The 25823-nt window shown below is 45.3% G+C and overlaps 1 protein-coding gene across 15 annotated transcripts in view; it reads left to right on the top strand.

The window, feature by feature from the left end:
* LOC113841408 (uncharacterized) overlaps positions 1 to 25823 on the top strand; it is a 79210-nt gene that overhangs the window by 26719 nt on the left and 26668 nt on the right. For all 15 annotated transcript variants that reach the window (XR_005263095.2, XR_005263097.2, XM_072033211.1 and 12 more), the window contains 3 exons: positions 1402 to 1560; positions 19199 to 19251; positions 21979 to 22144. Coding sequence is in view for 13 of the 15 variants with exons in the window: in XM_072033211.1 (XP_071889312.1) it covers positions 1402 to 1560; positions 19199 to 19251; positions 21979 to 22144 (378 nt within the window). In the remaining 2 variants the exon portion in view is untranslated. The remainder of the gene's footprint in view (positions 1 to 1401; positions 1561 to 19198; positions 19252 to 21978; positions 22145 to 25823) is intronic.

The following is a 25823-nucleotide window of genomic DNA, read 5'->3' as shown; positions in this document are numbered from 1 at the left end:
CATAAGTATTATCCAAATAACTAAAAACAAATCTGGTGTGAACTCTCAGTTCTATTATAGAAATACACCTGTGATAAGGCATTAAGAAAGATCTGCCAGATTTGCAACAGAAAGCCTGAAGTTGTCAGCCACTAAATGAATGTTGCACGCAGCTGTCACTGGGTAGAAGGAGATAGATTGTCTCTTCATAATACTGGAATTCATAATGCTTGGCAGGAGAAGGGTAGCCCTTGATGAGAAGCAATTATTTGCGAAGGAGATGATTGTGTGTTTTCCTGCTGAAGTGAACGTGGGGTTGACAGAACACTTGTGCACTCAGGCTAAACTTCTGCAGCGGGTCGCAGTGATGTGGTATTTTTCTTATTTCAAGGAACTGTACCAGGCAGAATAGCTCTTGGTGTATTAAATGCCTAACTGGGGGAATTAATATTTTTCTGTTTTACCTTTAAACCAGCAGTGAACCATCGTTCACTCGAAGGAGATTTGTGAGCTTCCATAAAACGTATTTTATTCAAGGTTTCAAAATGAATGTAATAATTTTTAGAAAGATATATTTTTGTACACTTCATAGGTGGTGTGAATTCTGTTACTAAGAGTTGGGAGATACTGCGAAACTAAAGCTGCAATGTAAACCATTTTCTGTTGGTATTGATTTGAACAATAGCATACTTGCTAAGACTGTATCTTCTGATCCTTAAGACTGCAGGTGGAGCCATTGGTAAATCTTTTAGGCTTCAGGATTTGTTTTCTGTTTGACAGTTCAGTTAAGTCAGTTCTGCAGAACATGCGGTGGTCTGTGTTAAAAAGTAACTCTGGTCTGTGAAAATGTGTTGAAAAATGAAGTCAAACCCAACTTGATGTGCATCTAAATGCACATCTAAAGCATTGGATCATAGTTTAATGAATGAGATTATTGTAAGATTGACAGCTTTATTTTGAATGTGTTCTATTGTTTGTGTAACTTTGAAGGGGGAAAATGTAGGGAATGTGAAGCCCAGAAGCCTGTATAATTAGTTGCTTAACGCTTTGAATGTTAAATTAATGAATTAAGCTATTAAAAAAAAAATCAGTGTGGGCACAGGAAAAGATAGGAACATATAGGAACCCGAGTTATTTTAATTATGGTAGCATGAATTATTTTGTCTACAAAGCTAACTGCCACATTTTGAAATGGAATTCAGTCAGACTTTGGCTACTTAAATATAGCTTTATGGATTTTGTTACTGGTTTTCTGGTGATTTCCCTCTATAGGTTGAATGCTTTTTGGAATTCTCAAATTGTATTCACAGAGTGCCAAGACCGATGGGAGCTTTATAGTTCTGTAATTTGTTTTCATCAATAAATATTGGAATTATTTTGGGTAGACGTCAGGATAAATTGATTGCTGTTTCCCTTTCAAAGCTGGACTCCCAGAATGAGTCCCCGCATCCACCTGTAAAGAGACTTGTGAAACCAAGGTTAAACCTTCATTCAGTGCGTCGGGTCCGGTATTCTAAACCAGCAAAGACTTCAACTCCTGATTCCAGCAAAATTTGCAATGGAGTAGACACAAAGTACCAAGTAAGTACATTTTTGAGTACATTTTTGCTCTTCATATTGATTCCACTAAGCAGATTCTATATTAGAAACTCAATAATACGCAAAAGCTTTGTTCTCCACCCCGAGGTAAAAGCTTATGTTGCAGATTCCCAAAGGAGGATTCGGCTTGCTCTTACAAATTTGGTACAAAACGTAATTGTGTCCTGGAAGGTTTGCAGAGTTTTTCACGTGGAGGCATTTTGTGTCAGTGTTGAGAAACTATCTTGTGTAACATCTATTAGAGTAGAAGTGAATTAAATGGCTCTTGGGAAGGTCTCATGGCCGATTATCCTTAAACGTCATCTTTATTCGTCTTTCAAGATAAAGATAATGCAGTCCTAGCCCGTAGGATTCCCAAAAGTTGGAGTTGTGAGGTTTAACATTTTAGAGGACTAAATATCTCACTAAAATAAGTAGGTCTAATAGCTTATTACATATAGCTTAAAATACATCTTATCAGCCGTTTCACATGAGTGTTTTTTGTGTGCATGCCTCAGATCCGATACTTGTACTTACCAGGCTTTTATTTTCAGATCCACAGCTCTACTTGGATGTTGATGAAATGAACAGACAATTTATGGAGACAAGCGAAGAACTCTACGATTCACTCATGAATTGTCACTGGCAACCTCTGGATACGGTCACTTCTGAAATCTCCTCTGCTATTTAAGTGTCTTATATAGCATGACCGTTATGACCAAGGTGCTAAAACTACATTTCTTCTACGTTATTCTAGCTCATAAGTTTTAAAGCACAATGATAGGTTGTTTTTTTTTTTGCTATGCTTTTGACAGTTTCTGTAATCTTTTTGTTCATCACTCTCTTCTTGGAGCATCATGAAATCATGTAAATATTCTAGAAATGTAAAGAGTTAAATGGGGTCTAAAGATAGACTTGCCTGTGTAAATAAAAATTTGTTTCTGCAAACCTGCCAGCAAGGGATTTACTTGTACCTGTGTGCAGCACGTTCTCTTCTGGCTTGTGAAACTTAACAAGGTAGTAAGGGTATTTCATCTGCCTTTATTTTTATATGGGTGTTAGGACACAAGCGAAATCTCGTTTTCACTTGTTTTCCTGGTCACTTAGGTAAGTGACAAGCCAAGCCCTTCATGTGCTTGCTTAGATTGGAAGTGTGTATGGGAGACACCTACAGGCCTTGCTGTGGAGCACCTGTCTGCTCCTTCCTGCAGGCTGCTGGCTCTAACTGTACTGCTGATATCTGCTAGGTCAGCTGAAATTGGCTTCTAAATCTGGAATTTTAAGCATATGGAAGCGTAACTTGAACTGCCATAGCTACAAACATCCCATGGAATGAGGATGAAGTCTGTTGGCACTCTGCATCAGCATTCAGCTTTCCCTTGACCTTCTTACTGGTAGACTTCTCAGCTGACTTACAGCAAAGAAGTTGCTGCAATATAATACATATTCTTAACCTAACAAAAAAAATCTTGGAGAAAACAGCTTGCTGGCTTAAAGAAGGAAAAATAACACCAGGAACAATAAAAAAAAATAATCCTAGTAACAGCTCCTTAAGTTATATCCTCTGCTACTCTCTAATTTCTCTGGTCTTCCTTCATTCATGGTAATGAAGTTTATAAAGCTTTGGTAGAAGGATGACAGTATTCAAGTCAAAGGAGACGAGAGCAATGAGGAAAGCTTTGCTTGAAGCTAGAGCGGTCTTGCAAGTTGCTGCCTTTATATGCTGTTCTCATCTCGAAGGGTGTAGAGTATTTTCCAGTCATAGGGACTCCATAACCCTATGAGTATTGAGAAATAGTTGCTAATTAACAGTGTATATAATAATTAACTGAGGCTGGAAACAAAAGAATATTCTTCCAAGAAAAAAAAGGAAGCAGAAATTACTGTACTTAATAGCTGTGGAAGCTGTTAAACCTAGCTGACACAGCTTTGGTACTGCCCTGTGTGTTTTGGGGGCAATATAAACCATAATTACTGTGATGGCAGGTAAGAATCAAATTCTTATGGCTTAGTGTAGTTAGGGAAAGTAGCAGTCGTAAGCTGGGTGCTGTTCTTGAATGTAATACAAATTCTCCTTTGTGACTCCTCAGTACTTAGAGGTTACTTCTAGCTGATCAGCAGAAACAGCTTCTGTTTGCTATTAGCTGTTGGGTTTTTGCTAGGAGTGTTTTCAGTCCTGAATTGAAATGACGACATCCTGAAACAGAAAAGGCTTTTGGAGTGTTACAGGAAACATGTTCTTCGTGGTTCTAGTGCCGGTGTACATGTAGGAAGAGACAGAAGGCAAGGAACCTCACGTAGGCGGAGGGGGTGAGGTGGGTGAGGTGGCATCACAGTTTGAGCCGTTGCAGTTAGATCTTCCCAAAGCATGGAAGCAATGTGGCGGGGAATCAGGGGCTTGGTGGGTTGCTTCCTTGTGTGAGCCAGTGAGTCTTTAGAGGGGCAGATTAATAAGACAGGAGTTAGAGGTGGAATAGATGAAGCAAAGAAAATCTGGGTGGGAAAAGGGTTGCTTGTATGTGTATTTGGAATTGTTTCAGGGGATTGAGCTGGGGCAGATTCAAGGTAATAGATGCAGCCTCCTTGAATTTGGATGGCAGCGCTGAAGCTTCAGAGCCTTACAAGGTTTGATGCCACTTCAATTGTAGTGCGATTTTTTTTTTAATCTATTTTCTTCAATGTGAGCAGCAAGGCAGCTTCCAGGTGTGTGCCTGCTTTGACATGGCTTGCTTTGCATCACCAAACACAGTAGTTAGGTTGCATTGAGTACTTTGTGGAAACACTCGTTGTGTTGTCAACTGAAAAGGTAGTGCTACAGATGTGTTGGCCCAGCAGAAACAATGTGAAGTATCAGTGCTGTTTTTTGGCCTTTGAGAGGCTGGTCCCTAACATGTGACTTGTAATGAGGGTCCAATTAACTTCAATTAACCAATTAACTTCAGTGACTCACGTTAATAGACACCGTTTGACTGCATCGGCAAATATTTCTGAGTCATGAGTGTCATTAAAGGCCCGTCACCCTATGGAAATCCTTCTAAATAAGAAAAATGGAATTAAAATAAATAAATAAAGCAGCATTTGAACTTATGAGCAAACATAGCGTAGCTGCCTTTGACACTGATCTGGAGGAGAAAAATCACGTTATCTTAATAGGGTTGCCTTAATAGGTTTGGTGTAGGTGAGGGAGGGAAGTGTTTTTTGTTGGCCCAGCTGTTCCATGTCCAATGCAGGAGGGGGCTGAGAGTGATTCCCTGAGCACGTTGGTGTGGAAATCAGTGATTTCACTGCCCGATGCGTGTTATTAAGGGCACAATGTGTACCCCGTTACCACTTTCATTTATTTTCTGTGGTGAAAATCCGTCACAGTGCCTATGTTTCCCGTGCCACATGGTAGAATTCAGCGTGGCGATCGCTTCCTGGACCAAGGCGGCCACGAACCCAGCCTCAAACACTGCGTGTGCTTGGGTTAACAGTGTGGGGGCTACTGGTGTGGGTTTTTTTTTGTTACTGGTGTGGTTGTGGGTTATCGGTGTGGGGGTTACTGGTGTGAGAAACACTCCGTAGCCAATAACTTAGGCTCAGGCGAGGATCTCAGTGAAGTAGTAATTTATTTGCGATTGCAATGGCGGGCGCCCCACAAGCAGGAGAGAGCGCATCTACTAGTTCCAAAACACAGTTTATATACCTTTTGATGGCAGGACCCTCCCCTGTTTCCCCACTGAGTGGGTAATCCAGGTTCACAATCTATCTGATGCTTCACAAACAATGCATGGCCTTCAGTTGCCGGCCTGTTAAATTTCAAATGTCTTTTGACATTTTTACTGCTTGAAGTGGTAATGTTTCTTCACTTATCTGACTTGACACCGTGATTTTCACCTAATTGTCCTAAGGAGTCTGGTTGTCTGCGTTTCACTAGGTCGCCTGCTAAACTTTCTTATCACTGTAAGCATATCTCAGTACTGTAATACACAATGAATGTTCGTTCATTGTCTTCTGTAAAAACAAGGAGTTCTGTTTGAGGAACGGGAGTTGTGAAAACTCCCTGCTGAAGTAAGGAGCTGTATAATGCTTAGCTAGACACTATGAAAATTCCTTTGCTTAATGTAACAAAAAAGAGAACCCTCTCCCCTTCTCTCCTTCTGCATCTCAGTAGCCTCTTTTGTTCAAAAGACACCGCTGCAAAGTTCGTGTAGCCATCTCCTGATAAGTTGTTAAACTAGTGTATCAACATCTTGCCTTCCTGTCTCACGCTGGGCCAACATGACCAAATAAAGAAAGAAGTTGAACCACAACGCCGAGGAAGACTACGGCCTTCATCTTCACGACCACCAGAGGGACAGAGACGACCCCCTAGCAACAGTGCGCGCAGTCGCAGAACACACCCGGACGTGCTGCGTAATCCTGAAATCACCAAGATATAAAAAGGGACCCTGGGGGGGGTGAGGTGCGCACCGTTGGCGGAGCCGAGACTCCCCGGCCGCCCAGCGCTGTTTTGCTTGCTGTTGCTTACTCAATAAATTCCTTTCTATTATTAATGCAATGCTCTCTGAAAATTAATTAAGGGGGCAACTTATAACAAATTTGGTGCCGTGACTCGGATGAAGGCAATCTGATTGAAAGACCTTCGGAGGGGGCGCCCCGCTGATTTCAGCGGCCTTCGCTAGGATTACTTTCATTCAAATCCTTCACCGACGAACCCTAAATTCGGCAGCAAGCAAATAAAGCCGGCAACCCCTAGTAATCTTTGTGCACGAAGACCGAACGGAGACTCAGGAGTGAGTAAGTATAGGCTGGTGATCCGTTCGGTTGGGGTTGGGTATCCTGGAGCGTAGCGTTGTGAGACGTCCAATTGCGGACGAAGCGAGTGCGGACCCCTCGGTAGTGCGGTTCCCACATCCCGCGAGGGACTGGGCCACGAAAAGGGGGAAGCGATTTGTGTGTGTGTGTGTGAAGGCCCTCCAGAAGATGGGACAGAAGAAGAGTAAGCCTTCTGGTCCCATGGGCGGGGTAACGTCTGATGTTAGGTTACCCCGGGATTAATGATTAAAAATTGGGAGGATTCCCCTTTTAGGCGGGGAAGGAATAAAGTAAAAATGATACATTATTGTGTTGAAGTTTGGGGTGGTAAACAGATTCGAGGAGACCACCTTTACTGGCCCGTATTTGGGTCCTTTGAAGATTGGGTTTGCCAGGCCCTAAATATTTATGTAAACTCAAAGGAACCTTTTAGTTTGGAAGAAAGTGAATATGCACATTTGTGGATCAGCTTGGAAACTCGAGCCAATTTATATCCTCTAAAAGAAAAAGGAGGGGATGGGAGGCACAAGAAAAAACGAGAATTAGAGACCCCAGCCCCACTGCCTCCCTATATTTCACCACCACCACCTGCAGCCCCTCAGACTCCCGGGCTTCCTAATCTGCAACCCCAGGGAGACTCTGATAGCGACTCTGACTCTAGCGTTCAGGGACCAGTGACTAGGAATATGTGGCTGTCCCCATTAACTCTGGGGACGTCCAAGATTTTAAGAAAGACAGGAGGAGGGTAAGCGAGCTTTAATGGCAACTGGCATAATGTTTCCAGCTGCTGAGGAATAATTCTAACTGGAATAATAACTGTACATTGTATATTGTATATATACAAGCCCGGGCATTTTTGTTAAAGTGTTCTTTTATACCTATGTTAATATGTAAATATGTAAATATAAGAACTGCCATTGAGGTGTATGTCTAAGGGAACAAAATTTGCCCAGGCATATTATCGGCTCATCAGGTTTAAATGTTCCCAGTGTAATTGTCTACAGGCAATTAATTTACAGTGGTCTGATTTTACTTGTGTATCTATATATTGTGGATTTTGGAGGGATTGGGATTGACTAGTAAAGAGATTCTAGGAAAGCGGTGGAATATTAACCACTGTAGATTACAATAGGAAAAGTTCAAAGCAAAGAAATCCCGAGGAAAAGCCCCCTAGGATGTATACTAACACATTGGAGGGATATAGTGGGATGAGAGGGTACAGAGAGTAAAAGAACCCTTATCAAATATTGTAATCAGTGGTGGCCACTTTATAAACTAGAGGATGGAGCGGAGTGGCCCCTAAATGGAAGTATTAATTATAACACCATATTACAGTCAATGTTGTTTTTGTGGAAAGAAGGAAAACAGGATGAAATGTTGTATATTGAGGTTGTTTCAGCATCTTGGAGGGAAAAGGTACGGAATTAAGTTGGCCCCTGACTGAGCCTTTGATGTCGGCATTAGAAAAGTAAAGGCTAGAGAAAGATAAAGGAAGTGTTAAAAGGTTTGTTGAAAGTGTTAAAGGTATTCAAAGTTGTATGAGCAGGGAAAGGTGATGTAGGCATTATCTAAGTAACAGTCTAGAAGTTTTGGTATATTTGCATATTTGCTGTGGTGTTTGTTCAGTTTCCCAAGCATCGGGGAGGGGGGAACAGCCTGCTCCACCAGGGGCCTCTCCAGCGGCCACAGGGGGGCTTCGGCTCCAGCGCCTGGAGCGCCTCCTCCCCCTCCTTCTGCACTGACTTTGGTGTCTGCGGGGGGGTTTCTCGCTCTCCCAACTGCTGTTGAGCAGCAGCTTTTTGTTTGTTTCTTTGTTTGTTTGTTTGGATTGGCTCTGGGCAGCAGTGGGCCCCTTTAGGGCCAGATGAAATTGTCCCTTATCTACCACGGGGAGGTTTCTGTTTTTTGTTTTTGTTTTTGTTTTTGTTTTTTCACGGGGGCTGCCACTGCAGTTTCCCACCCCCACACCCCTCACACCCCCGAACCTTGCCATCAAACCCAATACACTGGGGCAGCTAAGTCATTACTGACTTGTAAAGTATCAGGGATTAAATTAACAAATGAAACCCTAAATGTGATAGGGGTAGAAGGGACTGGGATAACAGTGCCACTTTTGGGGGATACCAAGCTGAGACTAGGGGATAAAATGATCACTGGGCAATTATTGTATGTATCCAAGGCAGAGACTAACTTGTTGGGAAGGGATTTGATGATTAAATTGGGCATTCAACTAGTAAATTGTTAGACTAGAATAACAGTGTTATTAATGGAGTGCTCTCTGGCCCTGAGAGCAAACATACATGTATATTCACCTCTGACTGGAAAGACCCTGAAATGGGTGCGGAAGCAACAATATAGGTGGACAATTTTACCTCAGGGCTATACAGGGCCACCTATCTATTTGGGTAAATTCTAAAAAAGATTTTGGAGCAACTACAACCTCCCAAGGAGGTATTAATGTTACAAATATGTGGATCATTTTAAGGAAAATCGATACTCCCTGATGGGAGAGAAATGCTGAATAAAGTGATAATGAGGCAAATATTAACTGTTTTACATCAGAAGAGTCATTGGGAGGTGCAAGCAATGTGTGATGTTGTTCTAAGAAAGCATGTCTATGTAGGAATATATACTTTAGAGAAGCACACATGCAGAGGATGTACTATATGTCAAAAGGTAAATAAAAAGGCCTTCTGTAACCTGTCTAGAGGGGGACGGGAGCCAGGGTTTTGACCTTTCCAAAGTATACAGGTAGACTTTACTAAGTTACTTGTTTGTCGTAATTGACCATGTGACTGAATGGGTGTAAAGCTTTACTGCAAGGGTTAAAGCAGGCCTTAGCAATTGAGTGGGATTTTTCACAGCACCCCTCCTCTTCTGGAAAGGTAGAGCGAATGAATGGTGAAATTAAGAAACAACTAACAAAACTTGTGCTGGAAACTAAGGCTTCTTGGGTAAAATGCTTACCCCTTGCACTGTTAAACATATGGACACAGCCCAGAACTGATGTAGGAATTTCTCCTTTTGAAATGCTATATGGTATACCCTATGACTTGGAATTGCCACTTGATCACCCTCAATTCTAATTAAGACTTGGAAAGAGACTGCTTTAACACCACGATGGGGAAGGCCCCTATGTTGTTTTGCTTACCACAGAAACGGCTGTTCGAACTGCGGAGAAAGGATGGACGCATGCCAGCCGTGTGAAAGGACCAATCCGGGAAGGTAAATGGGAGGCAGCTCCAGGCCCTGACGACTTGAAGCTGACACTAAGACGGACTCGATAAGTATTTTATATTATCTGTGTATCGTGGGAAGGGGAGGAGGCCCTGTTTCAAAGGCTCCCTAGTAGGTTCCCCTGAAGAACACTGCTGCTGCCAAGAAGAACCGATACCTTGTAGTTCACTGCAACCGAACTGACAAGCGAGGCAGAGAAGTGAAAACGGTGGGGGACTGAGGGGCCGCCAATTTAGATGGGCTCCAACCACCTCCTACGATACATGGGAGTCAGTATCATCATTTTGGTCAGCTATGGGTCTGCGCATCCCCATCAGCCTTTTAAATGGAGCTTGATCAGATGGAAGGATCAATTCGTCATCCAGCAAACAACGACAGCGGGTGCTCCCAGTTTCCGCATCACATTATGTGACCTGGTGTCAGTGCAGCCATGCTTTAACCGATCAGGATTTTATTTCTGCCCAAGTTCTAACCCAGGAAAGGGGTACTGTAATTACCCGAACATGTATTATTGTGCATACTGGGGGTGTGAAACCAGACCCTGAACGTGTGCGGGATCTGCTACTCCACCTGGATCCCTACAAGTCCATGGGTCCGGATGGGATTCATCCCCGGGTGCTGAAGGAGCTGGCGGACGTCATCGCGGAACCTCTCTCAATTATTTTTCAACGATCCTGGGAGTCTGGAGAGGTCCCGGTAGACTGGAAGCTGGCAAATGTTGTGCCGATTTTCAAGAAGGGTCAGAAAGAAGACCCTAGCAATTACAGGCCTGTCAGTCTCACGTCAGTGCCTGGTAAAATCATGGAGAAGATGGTTCTCGAACGTATTGAGGCGCACCTGGGGGACAAAGCAGTCATTGGTCCCAGCCAGCATGGGTTTGTGAAGGGTAGGTCCTGCCTAACTAACCTGATTTCCTTTTATGATAAGATCACCCGTATGGTAGACCAAGGGAAACCAGCTGATGTGATTTTTTTGGACTTCAGCAAGGCTTTTGACACGGTTTCCCATAGGATCCTACTGGACAAAATGTCCAGCATACAGCTAAATAAAAACATCATACGATGGGTGAGCAATTGGCTAACGGGCAGGGCCCAAAGGGTTATGGTGAATGGGGCTGCGTCAGGCTGGCGGGCGGTCACCAGTGGGGTCCCTCAAGGCTCCATTTTAGGGCCGGTACTTTTCAATATTTTTATAAACGATCTGGATGTGGGAATAGAAGGCATTTTGAGCAAGTTTGCTGATGACACCAAACTTGGAGGAGTTGTGGACTCGAATGAGGGTGGAAAGGCCTTGCAGAGGGATCTGGATAGGTTGGAGAGCTGGGCGATCGCCAACCGCATGAAGTTCAATAAGAGCAAGTGTCGGGTCCTGCACCTGGGACGGGGAAACCCTGGCTGCATGTACAGACTGGGCGATGAGACGCTGGAGAGCAGCCTAGAAGAGAGGGATCTGGGGGTCGTGGTAGACAACAAGTTGAATATGAGCCGGCAGTGTGCCCTGGCAGCCAGGAGGGCCAACCGTATCCTGGGGTGCATCAAGCACGGCATCGCTAGTAGGTCAAGGGAGGTGATTGTCCCGCTCTACTCTGCGCTGGTGCGGCCTCACCTCGAGTACTGTGTGCAGTTCTGGGCACCACAGTATAAAAAGGACATGAAACTGTTGGAGAGTGTCCAGAGGAGGGCTACGAAGATGGTGAAAGGCCTGGAGGGGAAGACGTACGAGGAACGGCTGAGGGCACTGGGCCTGTTCAGCCTGGAGAAGAGGAGGCTGAGGGGAGACCTCATCGCAGTCTACAACTTCCTCGTAAGGGGGTGTCGAGAGGCAGGAGACCTTTTCTCCATTAACACCAGCGACAGGACCCGCGGGAATGGAGTTAAGCTGAGGCAGGGGAAGTTTAGGCTGGACATCAGGAAGGGGTTCTTCACAGAGAGAGTGGTTGCACACTGGAACAGGCTCCCCAGGGAAGTGGTCACTGCACCGAGCCTGACTGAATTTAAGAAGAGATTGGACTGTGCACTTAGTCACATGGTCTGAACTTGGGTAGACCTGTGCGCTGTCAAGAGTTGGACTTGATGATCCTTAAGGGTCCCTTCCAACTCAGGATATTCTATGATTCTATGATTCTATGATTGCTATGGACTGGACACTCGGGGCTGGTCGGAATAAATTCTTACAAGTGGGATATGGGCCGCAAGGTTGTAACCAACAAGCAGGTCCCCGTTACAGGTGGTGAGGGCATGGTATAGGGTATACAGGAACCTTCCATGGAAATAAAGAAATTTGCAAGGTTCTATATATAAATATAACAAACTTGGATGATACTAGCTGGGTACTAGGAAAAATGTGAGGTGTCAGATTTTACAAACACAGAACAGATAGGGGAGGACTCATACTAATAAAAAGGAGGATGCCGATAGGCCCCAGGCAGTAGGACCAAATGAGGTATTGTCAGAAAATGTCCAGGGAATCCAGCCTGCGGAAAATACTACACTTCCAACCCTCGGCAGCCCTACGAGCTCAGGTAAAGCCGAGAATGATAACATAGCTGAGAATAACATATGGGGGGGTCATGAATGCCAGCTACCAATTATTAAACAAAACAAACCCAAATGTAACAAAACACTGTTGATTATGCTTTAGTATAAGGCCTTCATATTATGATGCTATCGGGAATCCTGGGGAGCCCTCCCGCACAAACGAGAACAACCCTCTACAATGCAGTTGGGGAAAAGACATAAGGGTAACACTAACACAAGTCACTGGAGGTGGTAGGTGTGTGTGCACGGTTCCTAGTGGGAAGTGTCACCTACGTAATATCATGGAGAATGGAAAACAATCAGCCGAGTGGTTAATCCCAGCCAACAACGCTAAGTGGGTTTGTTTGTGAGTGGGCATAACTCCTTGTCTATCACTAAAACTCTTTAATGCGTCTCGTGATTTCTGTATACAGGTGATAATTATACCAAGGATTCTATACCACCCTGAGGATTATATGTACACCCAGACACAGTGGAAAGTCATCATCTGGAAAGATGGGAACCATTCATGGCTCTAACTTTGGCCACCCTAATAATCCTGGGAGGAGCTGGAGTGGGGACCAGGGTAGCCTCATTGGTTAAACAAAATCAAGAATTTACTTCCTTATGCATTGCTGTGGACGAGGACCTGACCCAAATTGAACAATCCATCTCGGCCCTGGAAAATCTATCAGGTTGCTTTCAGAGGTAGTGTTACAAAATCATAGGGGATTAGATTTGGTATTTTTTTTATAACAGGACGGGCTGTGTGCAGCCCCGAAAGAGGAATGCTGTGTGTATGCTGATCACACTGGAGAGGTCAGAGATACAATGGCAAGACCCAGGGAAGGGTTGAAAAAAAAAGGAAACGGGAGAATGAAGCCCGACAGAGCTGGTACGAATCTTGGTTTAATTATTCACCTTGGCTTACTACTTTATTATCAACAATAACAGGACCTTTGTTGTTCTTAATAATAGCACTAACTTTTGGACCATGTATTTTTAATAAATTGATTGCGATTGTAAAGGGACATTTAGAAGCGGCACATTTAATGCTCATACATGCCAGATACGAGCCAATAAGTACCAACGAAGGAATCGAGGAAACATTAGTTCTTAGTAGCCAGGCATTGCAGAGCTTCAATGAACAAAATGAGTAACTAAAAGAAAAAGGAGGGATTGTAATACACAATGAATGTTCGTTCATTGTCTTCTGTAAAAACAAGGAGTTCTGTTTGAGGAACGGGAGTTGTGAAAACTCCCTGCTGAAGTAAGGAGCTGTATAATGCTTAGCTAGACACTATGAAAATTCCTTTGCTTAATGTAACAAAAAAGAGAACCCTCTCCCCTTCTCTCCTTCTGCATCTCAGTAGCCTCTTTTGTTCAAAAGACACCGCTGCAAAGTTCATGTAGCCATCTCCTGATAAGTTGTTAAACTAGTGTATCAACATCTTGCCTTCCTGTCTCACGCTGGGCCAACATGACCAAATAAAGAAAGAAGTTGAACCACAACGCCGAGGAAGACTACGGCCTTCATCTTCACGACCACCAGAGGGACAGAGACGACCCCCTAGCAACAGTGCGCGCAGTCGCAGAACACACCCAGACGTGCTGCGTAATCCTGAAATCACCAAGATATAAAAAGGGACCCTGGGGGGGGTGAGGTGCGCACCGTTGGCGGAGCCGAGACTCCCCGGCCGCCCAGCGCTGTTTTGCTTGCTGTTGCTTACTCAATAAATTCCTTTCTATTATTAATGCAATGCTCTCTGAAAATTCATAGAATCATAGAATCATAGAATATCCTGAGTTGGAAGGGACCCTTAAGGATCATCAAGTCCAACTTTTGACAGCGCACAGGTCTACCCAAGTTCAGACCATGTGACTAAGTGCACAGTCCAATCTCTTCTTAAATTCAGTCAGGCTCAGTGCAGTGACCACTTCCCTGGGGAGCCTGTTCCAGTGTGCAACCACTCTCTCTGTGAAGAACCCCTTCCTGATGTCCAGCCTAAACTTCCCCTGCCTCAGCTTAACTCCATTCCCGCGGGTCCTGTCGCTGGTGTTAATGGAGAAAAGGTCTCCTGCCTCTCGACACCCCCTTACGAGGAAGTTGTAGACTGCGATGAGGTCTCCCCTCAGCCTCCTCTTCTCCAGGCTGAACAGGCCCAGTGCCCTCAGCCGTTCCTCGTACGTCTTCCCCTCCAGGCCTTTCACCATCTTCGTAGCCCTCCTCTGGACACTCTCCAACAGTTTCATGTCCTTTTTATACTGTGGTGCCCAGAACTGCACACAGTACTCGAGGTGAGGCCGCACCAGCGCAGAGTAGAGCGGGACAATCACCTCCCTTGACCTACTAGCGATGCCGTGCTTGATGCACCCCAGGATACGGTTGGCCCTCCTGGCTGCCAGGGCACACTGCCGGCTCATATTCAACTTGTTGTCTACCACGACCCCCAGATCCCTCTCTTCTAGGCTGCTCTCCAGCGTCTCATCGCCCAGTCTGTACATGCAGCCAGGGTTTCCCCGTCCCAGGTGCAGGACCCGACACTTGCTCTTATTGAACTTCATGCGGTTGGCGATCGCCCAGCTCTCCAACCTATCCAGATCCCTCTGCAAGGCCTTTCCACCCTCATTCGAGTCCACAACTCCTCCAAGTTTGGTGTCATCAGCAAACTTGCTCAAAATGCCTTCTATTCCCACATCCAGATCGTTTATAAAAATATTGAAAAGTACCGGCCCTAAAATGGAGCCTTGAGGGACCCCACTGGTGACCGCCCGCCAGCCTGACGCAGCCCCATTCACCATAACCCTTTGGGCCCTGCCCGTTAGCCAATTGCTCACCCATCGTATGATGTTTTTATTTAGCTGTATGCTGGACATTTTGTCCAGTAGGATCCTATGGGAAACCGTGTCAAAAGCCTTGCTGAAGTCCAAAAAAATCACATCAGCTGGTTTCCCTTGGTCTACCATACGGGTGATCTTATCATAAAAGGAAATCAGGCTAGTTAGGCAGGACCTACCCTTCACAAACCCATGCTGGCTGGGACCAATGACTGCTTTGTCCACCAGGTGCGCCTCAATACGTTCGAGAACCATCTTCTCCATGATTTTACCAGGCACTGATGTGAGACTGACAGGCCTGTAATTGCTAGGGTCTTCTTTCTGACCCTTCTTGAAAATCGGCACAACATTTGCCAGCTTCCAGTCTACCGGGACCTCTCCAGACTCCCAGGATCGTTGAAAAATAATTGAGAGAGGTTCCGCGATGACGTCCGCCAGCTCCTTCAGCACCCGGGGATGAATCCCATCCGGACCCATGGACTTGTAGGGATCCAGGTGGAGTAGCAGATCCCGCACACGTTCAGGGTCGGTTGGGAGTTTGTCATCCCCACCGTCCCGGTCCTCCAGCTCGGGGCACCCTGGTTCCCGAAGCACATCATCGGCATTGAAGACAGAGGCAAAGAAGGCGTTAAGCGTCTCTGCTTTGCCTATGTCATCGTCTGTGAGAAGACCTTCCCTGTCAAGGAGCGGCCCTATGTATTCTTTAGTTCTCCTTTTTCCATTCACATATCTAAAAAAACCCTTTTTATTTTCTCTCACAGACACAGCCAGCTTCAACTCTAGGTGTGCTTTAGCCACACGAATTTTCTTCCTACAGACACGAGCAGCATCCCTGTATTCTTTCCATGTCACCTGGCCCTCCTTCCAGTAGCGAAACACTCTCTGTTTCCGCCTAATCTCCATAAGAATGTTCCTGGTCAGCCACGACGGCCTCCTGCCCCGCCTGCCTGACTTGCGATATTTAGGAATTGCCTGATCTTGTGCTTCTAGGAGGCATCGTTTAAAGAGTGACCAGCACTGGTGGACATCAAGGCCTTCAAGAGGCCAAATTAATTAAGGGGGCAACTTATAACAAGTACCACATTCCCTCCTTCTAAACAACGTAACTCTGCACAAACAACATTTCTATTCCCACACTGGTTATCGGTGGGGGGCTTTTTTGACGAGCACTGTGGGGTTGTGGCGCTGTCCCACCCCCGGCGCGGTGCTGCTGCACCCCAGCCTTCGGCACCACGGGGCACGGGGCGGGGAGGCTCCGCGGCCGTCTTTTAGCCCCGTTCTCGTGCTGTCCGGGCCGGCTTTTCTTATGGCGGCCGCTCCCCGAGGCCGCCATCCCTGAGGCGAGGCAGCCCCGCTCCCGTCCCCGTCCCCGTCCCCGTCCCCGTCCCCGTCCCCTCACTTCGCGCTTTCCCGCGCGGCCCCGCCTCCTCCTCCCCTCCCTCCCCTCCCTCCCCTCTCGCGAGGCCGGGGCCGGGGCCGTCGCGGGCGGGTGACGCGCGGCGCGCACCGCGCTGACGGGAGCCGCCATCGCCTGCCCCAGTTGGCCGCGTGAGGCGAGCGGCGGAGCGGGGAGGGCGAGGGACGGGACGGGACGGGACCGGGACCGGGACCGGGACCGGGACCGGGACCGGGCGGGGGGCGTGTGACGGCACAGAGCGAGGGGCGCGGCGGCATGGCCTCGGGCGGCCCAACGGCCGGCGGCGGAACGGCCGCGGAGGGCTCGGCCGGCGGCGGGTGCGGCGGAGGCGGCGGCGGTGGCGGTGCGGCCGCGCCGGAGCGGGAGCCGGAGCCGGAGCGCTTGGAGGAGGAGGAGGAGGAGGAGGAGGAGGAGAAGTTGCTGCGGCTGGCAGCAAGATGAAGAGGCGGCGCCACCGTTGGGGCGCCGCGAGGGCCCCCTACCCCCGGTTTAGGCAGGTGAGGAGCGGCCCCCACGCAGCGGGCCCTGCCCCACAGCGCCTCGGTTGCCCGTGTACTTATCGCTCAGCCCCTTCCTGACCCCCTCACCCGCCCCTTTATCCCTTTAATTGCCCTGTACCCACCTCCTTATCCCCTTAATTACCCCCTCAACTGTCCAGTTACCCCCCTAGTTACCCCCCCAGTTACCCCCCCAACCCTTTACTAACCCCCCTTAGTTACGCCTGCAGCCCCTTCCTGACCCCCTCAACTTCCTCTTTATTCCCTTAATCACCCCCTACCCACCTCCTTATCCCCTTAGCTACTCCCTCAACTGCCTAGTTACCCCTCAACCCCTTACTAACCCCCCTTAGTTATCCCCTCGGCCCCTTACTGATCCCCTTAATCACCCCCTGCCTACCTCCTTAGCGCCTTACTTTCCCCCTTTATTTCCTTAATCACGCTCCAGCCACCCCCGTACCCCCCTAGTTACCCCCTCAACCACTTAGTTACTGCCCTTAGTTACCCCCCCCAGCAACCCCCCTCAACTGCCTAGTTACCCCCTCGGCCCCTCACTATCCCCCTTATTGCTTTACCCAGCCTTTTACCCCCCTCCTCACCCTCCCTTTCATCCCCAGCCCACTGCCCTCAGGACCTCCAGGGCTTTCCCCACTCCCTGCACCCCGCCTCGCCCCCTCGTAAATTCTCTGCACGTTACCTGCCGGGCTTTACTTCTCCTTCGTGCGGGAGGGTCCGGTAGGTTGACGGTGAATGCAAATTCTGTAAATTCAGGGTGTGAAAATCCCCGTGCTGGAGGGGGGACACGCTGAGATCCCTGCCAGCAGCTCATTGCGAAGAAATGTCAGGCGCCCAGAGAGGTGCTCTGCAGACGCCCTCTGCACGTGTTCGTTCAGCCAAAACCTCTCCGCTATGAAATCAGCAACGTAACTGAGTATCATATGCAAAGCCGAGGGAGCACTATGCATGGATAGCTGCTCAGTTAGGTTTTTATCACTCGCAGAAGTGCCAAGTCCCTTACACCGTATATTGACAATCAGTCTAGTCCATCTAAAGCTGGCCTGGAAGGGCAATAAAACATTCCCCACGCTTACAGAGCAAACATTGAAACCTCGGGCTTCAGCAACACGTTAATGTTGAAAGTGTTGTATCTCGCGTGTGCCGACGCTGCGTAGGTAACTGATAAACCTTACAGGTGAATTAATAATCAGCGGAGATGGTTTTCCAACTTTGCTATTGCCTGTTATCTCTGGGTGTTTTCCAGTAGGTTTATTGAAGCAGTGTGCCAGAGCAAAGAGGTGCTTGGGGATATCTGGGGGATTCTGCACAGAGAACGGATGCTGCACATCCAACGCAGATCAAATTAACAGCAACTTATCGGGGAAAAAATTGTAATGATTTGATAAATAGGCAAACTGATAGACGCTATACATGTGCGTTTATTATGTTATTTATTATAATATTATATTTATTAATATTATTTATTATAGCTGATAACTTTGTAGCCATATGAACCGTGCAAATGCCCGTAACATAACAGGATGAACTTTGGGTAAATAGCTTGCTTAGAGCATTTGTCAATTGATTTCAGTTTGTTTTCAATGTGATGCCCGCTCTGCAGAAGGCTCTGTGCTTTAATGTGAATTGTCTCTCTGTGACGCAGTTGGGGAGACACGAAAGCGATGGAGGCGATTTTAACATGAGGTTATACCTCTGATTCTGATCCCTACCGGCTGTTTTTCTCATCCTTCCCCCTACAACTTTTGTCAATAAGTCAGTTTGTAGAAGTACTGAAATAGATCTGTTTTGTGTGCTTGTGATCCGAATTACAGCCCACCAAACCCTCCGTCTCTTATCACTAAGCTCTGAAGGTACCTGGGCACTAGACAGTGTAGTTAACAGCTTTGAAGTTCCTAGGATATCTAATTTACTTTTTTTTTTTTTTTTTTTGCTTGCTTGTTGATAATAAATGATAGAAAACAGAAAAGTATGTCCCTTTTACGGGGCTGGTAAACTCGGCCCTACATGTACACAATTTTTGTCATGTTGTTTAAAATAATTACTTTCTTTGGTAGAGAATTTGACAAATTTGATTTAGTGTTCTATCAGTTTGTCCTCAGTGCTGAGTGAAGCAGTGATGCTCGCTTTAGCCCCAAAGTTTAACTGAACTGCATCCACAATGCTGAATTAGGGAACAAGGTTAAGCAGGTGAGGCGTATTCAGTGCTATAAAATTAAAAATAAATAAATTTTAAAAAAACAACAACAACACATAAGTGGTTTTGGGTACTTTGTGTAGTCTGTATCTATTCAGCTAAATCTTGAAATAAATTTAACTTGCAGTGGATGAGAGAGAAGACTTCGCCTGTGAGACAGCAAGCAGAACAATGTGGAAGGTATGACATTTATTCATTTAAAACTTACTTGAAGGAAGAAAGAAATCTCCTTTTCAGTACAGTCTGCATGCTTGCCTTTTTGGAAAGGTGGTGACAGTTGTCAGTAAAAGGAATGGGAAATGCAAGGAAAATTTTGTATTTTGAGGGAACAGCGAAGTCCAGATTGTGTTTGAAGACCAGTGTAACTTTGAGAAAATTGTTGCTTTTATGAAAAGAATGAAGATGAACAATAATAAAATGGCTGATACATGACTGATACACCACTTTTTATGCCAAGTTTATCTTCTGAGTAGGATGTGAAGATGGGAAACAAGGCATGCTATAATGCTGTATCCACGGAAAGGCTCTGTGCTTTTGGAGGCCTAATTTTTTCCTTCTCTAGGAAATAGGGATCGTTTTGTAGTTTAACTAAATCTTTAGTGTTACAAATTTTGCTGTGACAGCTATTTCATAGTTTGTATGTCAGTTTATTTATAACAAAACAACTTGTCCCTCTTAATGTTCCCTAGGGGAAAAGCTATTAGTTTTAGCTAGTTAATTGCTGGGAGTTTGAAAGCTCTGTCCTCATGGAATGATTCTTTCTGAAGTATTCTTTAGAAGGTAAAGTAGGCGAAGTGAGTCACAGTTTTTTTTTCTTTATTTTTTGAGCAAAAACCTGGAAGAAGATTTATTAGTATTTATTTATTTTTAATGCTCCTTTCATGATGAAGTTAATTGTTTGCTCTGAGTTCACATGAAGACCCTGTGTTGTTTAGAATCATTTGAGGCCAAATGCTAACTCATCTCTAAAATAAAAAAACTAAATCCAGAAGAATTAACTGAACTTCTTCTTGAGGAGACTGCTTTGTGTTATACTGCTTTCTTGGTTTAGGATGTTAATTAATGAGTTAGTTGGTTAGGGTTAGGATGAGTTATCCTCCAGATAATATTGATGGCTTTCCCTTCTGGGCAAATGGTGTTTGGGGTAATAACGCTTGAGTTAGGACATTTTGCACCCTACCTTTTTAGGGGGTTGCTCTTTTCCAAGAACAGTAGCAGGGAATTTTGCTGACTCTGCTCATCTGCCAAGCAATTCTTATGTGACCGTGGGCATTCTTTGGCTTGCAGAAAGAACTCAACGTTTTTGTCTTGGCATCTAAAAGTTCGACTTCACAACCACCACCTTTTTAGGGGTGGAAGCGACTGGCTTTAAGGTTCTGGTACAGGTGCAAACAGCTGCTGGGTTTTAATTATGTTTTTTTCAAACTGTTCTGAATTATCTTTGTTAGCACTCCTTTCTACTTCTCCATGTAGGAAGGAGATCCAGAAAACTCATACTGCTTTTGATTTTGTTGACACAGTCCATTGCAGTGCCCTACCTTTTGTTTGTAGAGTAGGTAGTGGTGGTAGTGTTTTTTGTGGTGCTGGTCTCTGTTGGGTGCCATGTTCTGGAGCAGGAGCACCACAATGATCTGCTGGCAAGAGTCCCTTTGGACAGCTGAGTTGGAATATTCAGTAAATCTCTGGCCCACCAATGCTATATATGTGTGTGTGTGTGTATACATATATATATATATATATTTTTTTAAGCCTGAGTCCAATTGTAGATCAGACTTGCTTGAAGGCTGACAATTGTCTTTGCCCCCTTGAAGCTGACAGGTGTTAACAGAAAGAGGAATATGGGCTATTATGGGCAAACGATACTTGTCCGAATAAAGACCTATTCTGATGTAAGACTCTTTTTCAGTGTTCTAATTGATTGACAGTTTGGATTAGAGAAAAGTCTGAGCATATGCCTTAGGGATCTGTCTTCCTCTATGCAGTCAGAGTGCTAAGCAGGCTGTTGTCAAGTATTTGACAAGTTTAGACCAGTTCTCCTCCTCAGTCTTCTGGAAGTTTGAGCTGGTGTCTTCCAGTGTGATCTAATGCACTTTTGTACTTCCTGATTGGCTGCAAGATAAGCTTTGATGTCACAGTTTTTCCAGGCAGACTTCATTTTCTTGCCATAGTGCTTTTATTAGTGCTATTCCCTATTTCACTTCTGGTTTGGGATATTTTTTTCCCTGTTTCCACTGAGATGAGGAAATCTTTCTGGTTTTGGTCTAGGCTTTTCTAAGTAACAGAAAAATGCCTTTGTGTGAAATGCCTTACAAAAGGGATCTCTATTCATGTCTGAAAAGACTGGAATGTTGGCACACCCAAACACCTCTGCTGTTGCTGCTGATGGCCACATGAAAGCCAGAGCTGCTTCTGAAGCTTATGCTGTATTACCTTGCCACACAAGTCTACGGCCTCTCTGTTCTATCATAGCTGTTGGCAGCGTGTCCCGTGTGTGAAAAAGTGCATATGAGCACTCTTTCTATATTTTCGTGAGTTGTTCTTTTATATCCTTGCAAAGATGCATGTTCATCGCAGAATCAGAGAACCACTCCTGTTTAAAGGAAGCGTTGGAAAATAACAATCTAAATCAGCTCTTCTATTTCAGGTCTTCTGGCTTAGTCATTGTTCCCGTATGAACGGTGCGCTTATGTATGTCCTTTTCATTGCTGCTGTTAATAAAGATTTTCCGATTTAGAACATCAAGTATTTACCAGCATTTAGCAACTTGTGAGACAGCTTTATTTTTTTCTGGTTAGCAGGTTTCAATTCTAGGACTAATAACAGCTATAACGTCTTGAAAAAAATGGTCTGATTAATTTTTTTTTCTCTTTTTTTTTCCTCCCAACTTCTGTACTGTTGTGTGACCAGCTACAGAAATGTGAGCGGTGTGAAATGTGAAACTACGAGAAATGTGACCAGCTACAACTTCGGTACTGCCGCATCCAATGGTCTGTCCTCAGGAATGAGTAGTGGAGGCGGCAAAATGAGAAGGGAAAGAGGATTACACTATTTATCCAGATGTGTACAAGAAAAGGTAAGTGACTCTTAAATTAATTGCTGTGACTGAGATTGCTGAAGTCAGTAGCTAAGTGTGTCAGTTTTATTGCATCATTGTACATTATAATAATACCTCTTTAGTTTTGCATGATGTTTTCCTGGGGGTTTCAGAGCAGGCTCAATGGCTCTAGCCACCTCCTTACCCCCTTATTTACCCCTTCAGCGCCTTACTTTCCCCCTTTATTCCCTTAATCACGCTCCAGCCACCCCCGTACCCCCCTAGTTACCCCCTCAACCACTTAGTTACTGCCCTTAGTTACCCCCCCCAGCAACCCCCCGCAACTGCCTAGTTACCCCCCTAGTTATCCCCTCGGCCCCTCACTATCCCCCTTATCGCTTTACCCAGCCTTTTACCCCCTCTCTTTTTTTTTTTCCCCCCTACCTGCAGGAGGGATGATCAGCAGGATGCCTAGCTCATGATTGTCAGCTTGCTGAATATTATTTAACTGTAGGTCCTGGGGTTTTGGTCGGGTGGGAATTCTCTGATCGTACCCGATGTGAGCTGCAGAGTCAGTCTCCTCCAAAATACAGCAACAGCTTTAGGAGGCTCTTGCAAGAGGAGGTGCTGCTGCTTTTTAAAAACTATTAGTTAAAGCGTTTGTTCAGAATGTGGTAGACCCTACTTCAGCTTCCTGTTTTGCCTGGAGCGATCAACCTACATCTTCCACGTCCCAGGCAAGTATCCCAGTCGTCAAGCTGTGTGTTATCTTCAGTTCTCCTGGTTGAGGCCGTGTTACTATCCAGAAAAAGAACGCATGATTCACTGAGCCAGAAAGAGGATGGATAAGAAAATGTTGCCCTCCAAGAAAGGAGACGTGCAGGTTCTGGCCTTTGGTTTCAGAACTTTGTGCTCGTTTAATGTTAGATGTTGCTTACAGCAAGCATCCAAAGCCTATCATTTCCTGCCCTTTTCTGCCCGTATGCCTGATGACTAAACTTTAGAGCCCCGCTTCGTTATGGTTTTGTTTGTTTGTTTTTAAATCTAGTGCCTTTTTTTAAACCGGGTGAAATAGGAGAGGTGAACAGACGCTGTCTGGAAGAGAGCACTCGTGACTTGCAGCTTGTGTAGTGTCCTAGGAGATGGAGATATGGATACAGATTGCCCCACCAGTGAAGGAACTAAGCTGTGGTATTTTCCCTTCAGGGCTACCATCCTGCCTTATAAAAAGGGCACCATCAGCAGCTGTGTTATTAAACTGACAACAAGTAACAGCGCTGCTAGGTACAGGTAGTATAGGCTCACCCACCCCGAAGGTTTCTGGGCTGGGAATCCTCAGAAACAAAAAGCTTTCTGCATTTCTGGGTTAGGCAGTCTGGGAGTAGAATTTAGGAGTCCTTCCTGTGGACAGCTTTCTTAATGGCCCCGGGCTGATTGCACTGACTTGAGATAATGCTGGGCTTGGCGTGCTACCCATTTCCTCAGCCATTTCATGCTGAAATATCCATCCTGCTTCTGTATGGTGTAAGGAGCCTGGGCACCTGGGTTAAAATTGCATCTGTGCCCTGAGAGCCGAGCACGTGAGGGTGAGGGAGCTGCTGTGTCCAACGCCGGGCTTTCGTCTGCAGGATGTGGCCAGAAGTGCTCCGAAGTGCTGGGTTGCCCCAGCCATTTAGGTAGGCGTTACTCGTGTGGATGCATGATTGGGATGACTGTTCGCATTGTTCACTTATTAACCATCTTCCCTACAGGAGGAGAAGAGGCTAGCTTAACTTTGGGGGTTATTTTTTTTATTTGATTATTAATCATTCAAATGAAAATGTCAGAGAAGTTTGACTCTCTCGGGCTTTTAAACTCGTGCAGGCAGATTCAGGCATGAGAAATCAATAATTAGTTCTACCTGAAATGTTTCTTTAACCGTTCGTGTTAAGCTTCACATCAGAGCTTTTTCATATTGGCTGTCAGATTTGTAGATTGAAGCTTCTGCTGGCTTTTTTATTTTTCTTACACGTGCGTATGCCAGTGCACACTCGTAACGTAGATGTGCTCCGCTGGTATACAAGAGAACAATCCAAACATTTTCCTTGAAGAAACCAGCGTAAGTTGCTACATGCTTTTAATTGGTCTTATGCTTCTGGTGTTACCAGAAAGCCACTCGTTGAATGTCCCGATCAGATAGCACCTCTGTCTGATGGGCGAGTTTTACAGAGCCATGTGAGACTGCAGAGCAGTTGCAGGATGAGGAATTTAAACTCTATGCAGCAATGCCTAAGTCATTACATTCTCACCTGCTTCTGTCTTGAAGGTGGGCCAGTTGTAAATGATTGATTTATGCCTGGGATTTTCTTGGCGTGCAGTGACTGCAGGCAGTGGGCAGAAGGAGTCTTGCAAGCTGCCGGCTTTATTTTGGGAGGAAATCTTGAAACTCATGCTGAAGAGTTCCTAGAATATCCTATTGAGTAATGTAAATTAGTTCATGTTAACCTGAAGCAGGGAAATAGTAATTTATAAAACTCTGAAATGTATTAAACAACATCCATAGGGAGCTAGCTATGCAAGTGTGACTTTATGGGTTTAATTCTTATCGACAGAATTACATCTTGAAATCTGCTGAGGTGATTGTGTTAATATTTATATGCATCTCCCTGCTCCTTCTGGTGTAGGAATAAGTTAGCACTTGGAGCTAAGTATTTGTAGCTGTTAAGAGTTGCTTAAACTGTGTGTAAAGATTCTTTTAAATGAAGGGGCTGGTAACTGACTGCAGAGGTTTTGTCTCTGTCGCAGCAATATCAAATTGTATTGGCAGAACAGGTGTTGAAAGATACAGCTTGGCTTTTTACTGCCACCCAAAGCAAAAAACGTATCCTGGTGGGGAAGAACTTTCTAAACTGGGATACTGACGGTTTTCTCCCATTTAGGCTGGCAGTCCTGTCAGCGGTACCACAAACTGCAGAATGTGACTGCTATACCGTTTTATTCCTATTTTTGTTGCTGTCGTGACAGTGTTGGGGAAAAACAATAGCAGTGAGCGTTGTCTCAGGACAGAAGATTTTAAAGCGGATGAAATAAATGCCTGTGTGAGCTGGGACACCGCACGTTGCCTTCATCTGCTGGCGGCACATCACTTCCTCTGCGTTATTTATTCCTCCAGCCGGTAATTAGCGCTGGTTCTTGCTCCCCTGCTGTGGAGGAGCTGAGCTGCTGATTCAGAAGACTGCGAGGAGAGAGTGCAACATCTCTTTTTGCTTGCCGAAAAACAGTTTTTTAGTTTTTGTAAATGGCAAGGTTGCCCTTGAGATCGCAGCTAAGAGACTTTTCTCTGAGCTTGCTATTTCCAGACCACTTTTTAGCAAGTCGTCTCTTTTGTTAATGTGGTACAATTTTCCATTTTACTCTCGTTGAACTGCAAAACTGCAGAATTTTTTTGCCATCTTTTTGATGTTCTGTTTCGTCAATCCAATATTTATTGTGTAGCTATCGTACAACTAGGAAACGTTGGGTAGTCGTATTTATGCAGTCACGATAGAAGCCGGGAGATGTTCCCCAATGTACCTCTCGTGGTACATGCTGCTAAGAGAACATAACAAAAACTCCTCTGTGCTTTTTGTAGCATAAAATACGTGTCTGAAGCTCAAGAATTAGTGTCTGTAATATTTTTCTAATTAAGATTTTTTTTAGCAATTAGGCAAAACTTTTATTACTTTTTATCTGTTAAATA

Source organism: Anas platyrhynchos, chromosome 2 (assembly GCF_047663525.1).
Source record: "Anas platyrhynchos isolate ZD024472 breed Pekin duck chromosome 2, IASCAAS_PekinDuck_T2T, whole genome shotgun sequence".
Lineage (NCBI taxonomy): Eukaryota > Metazoa > Chordata > Aves > Anseriformes > Anatidae > Anas > Anas platyrhynchos.
This window is presented reverse-complemented; position numbering and strand designations above follow the sequence as displayed.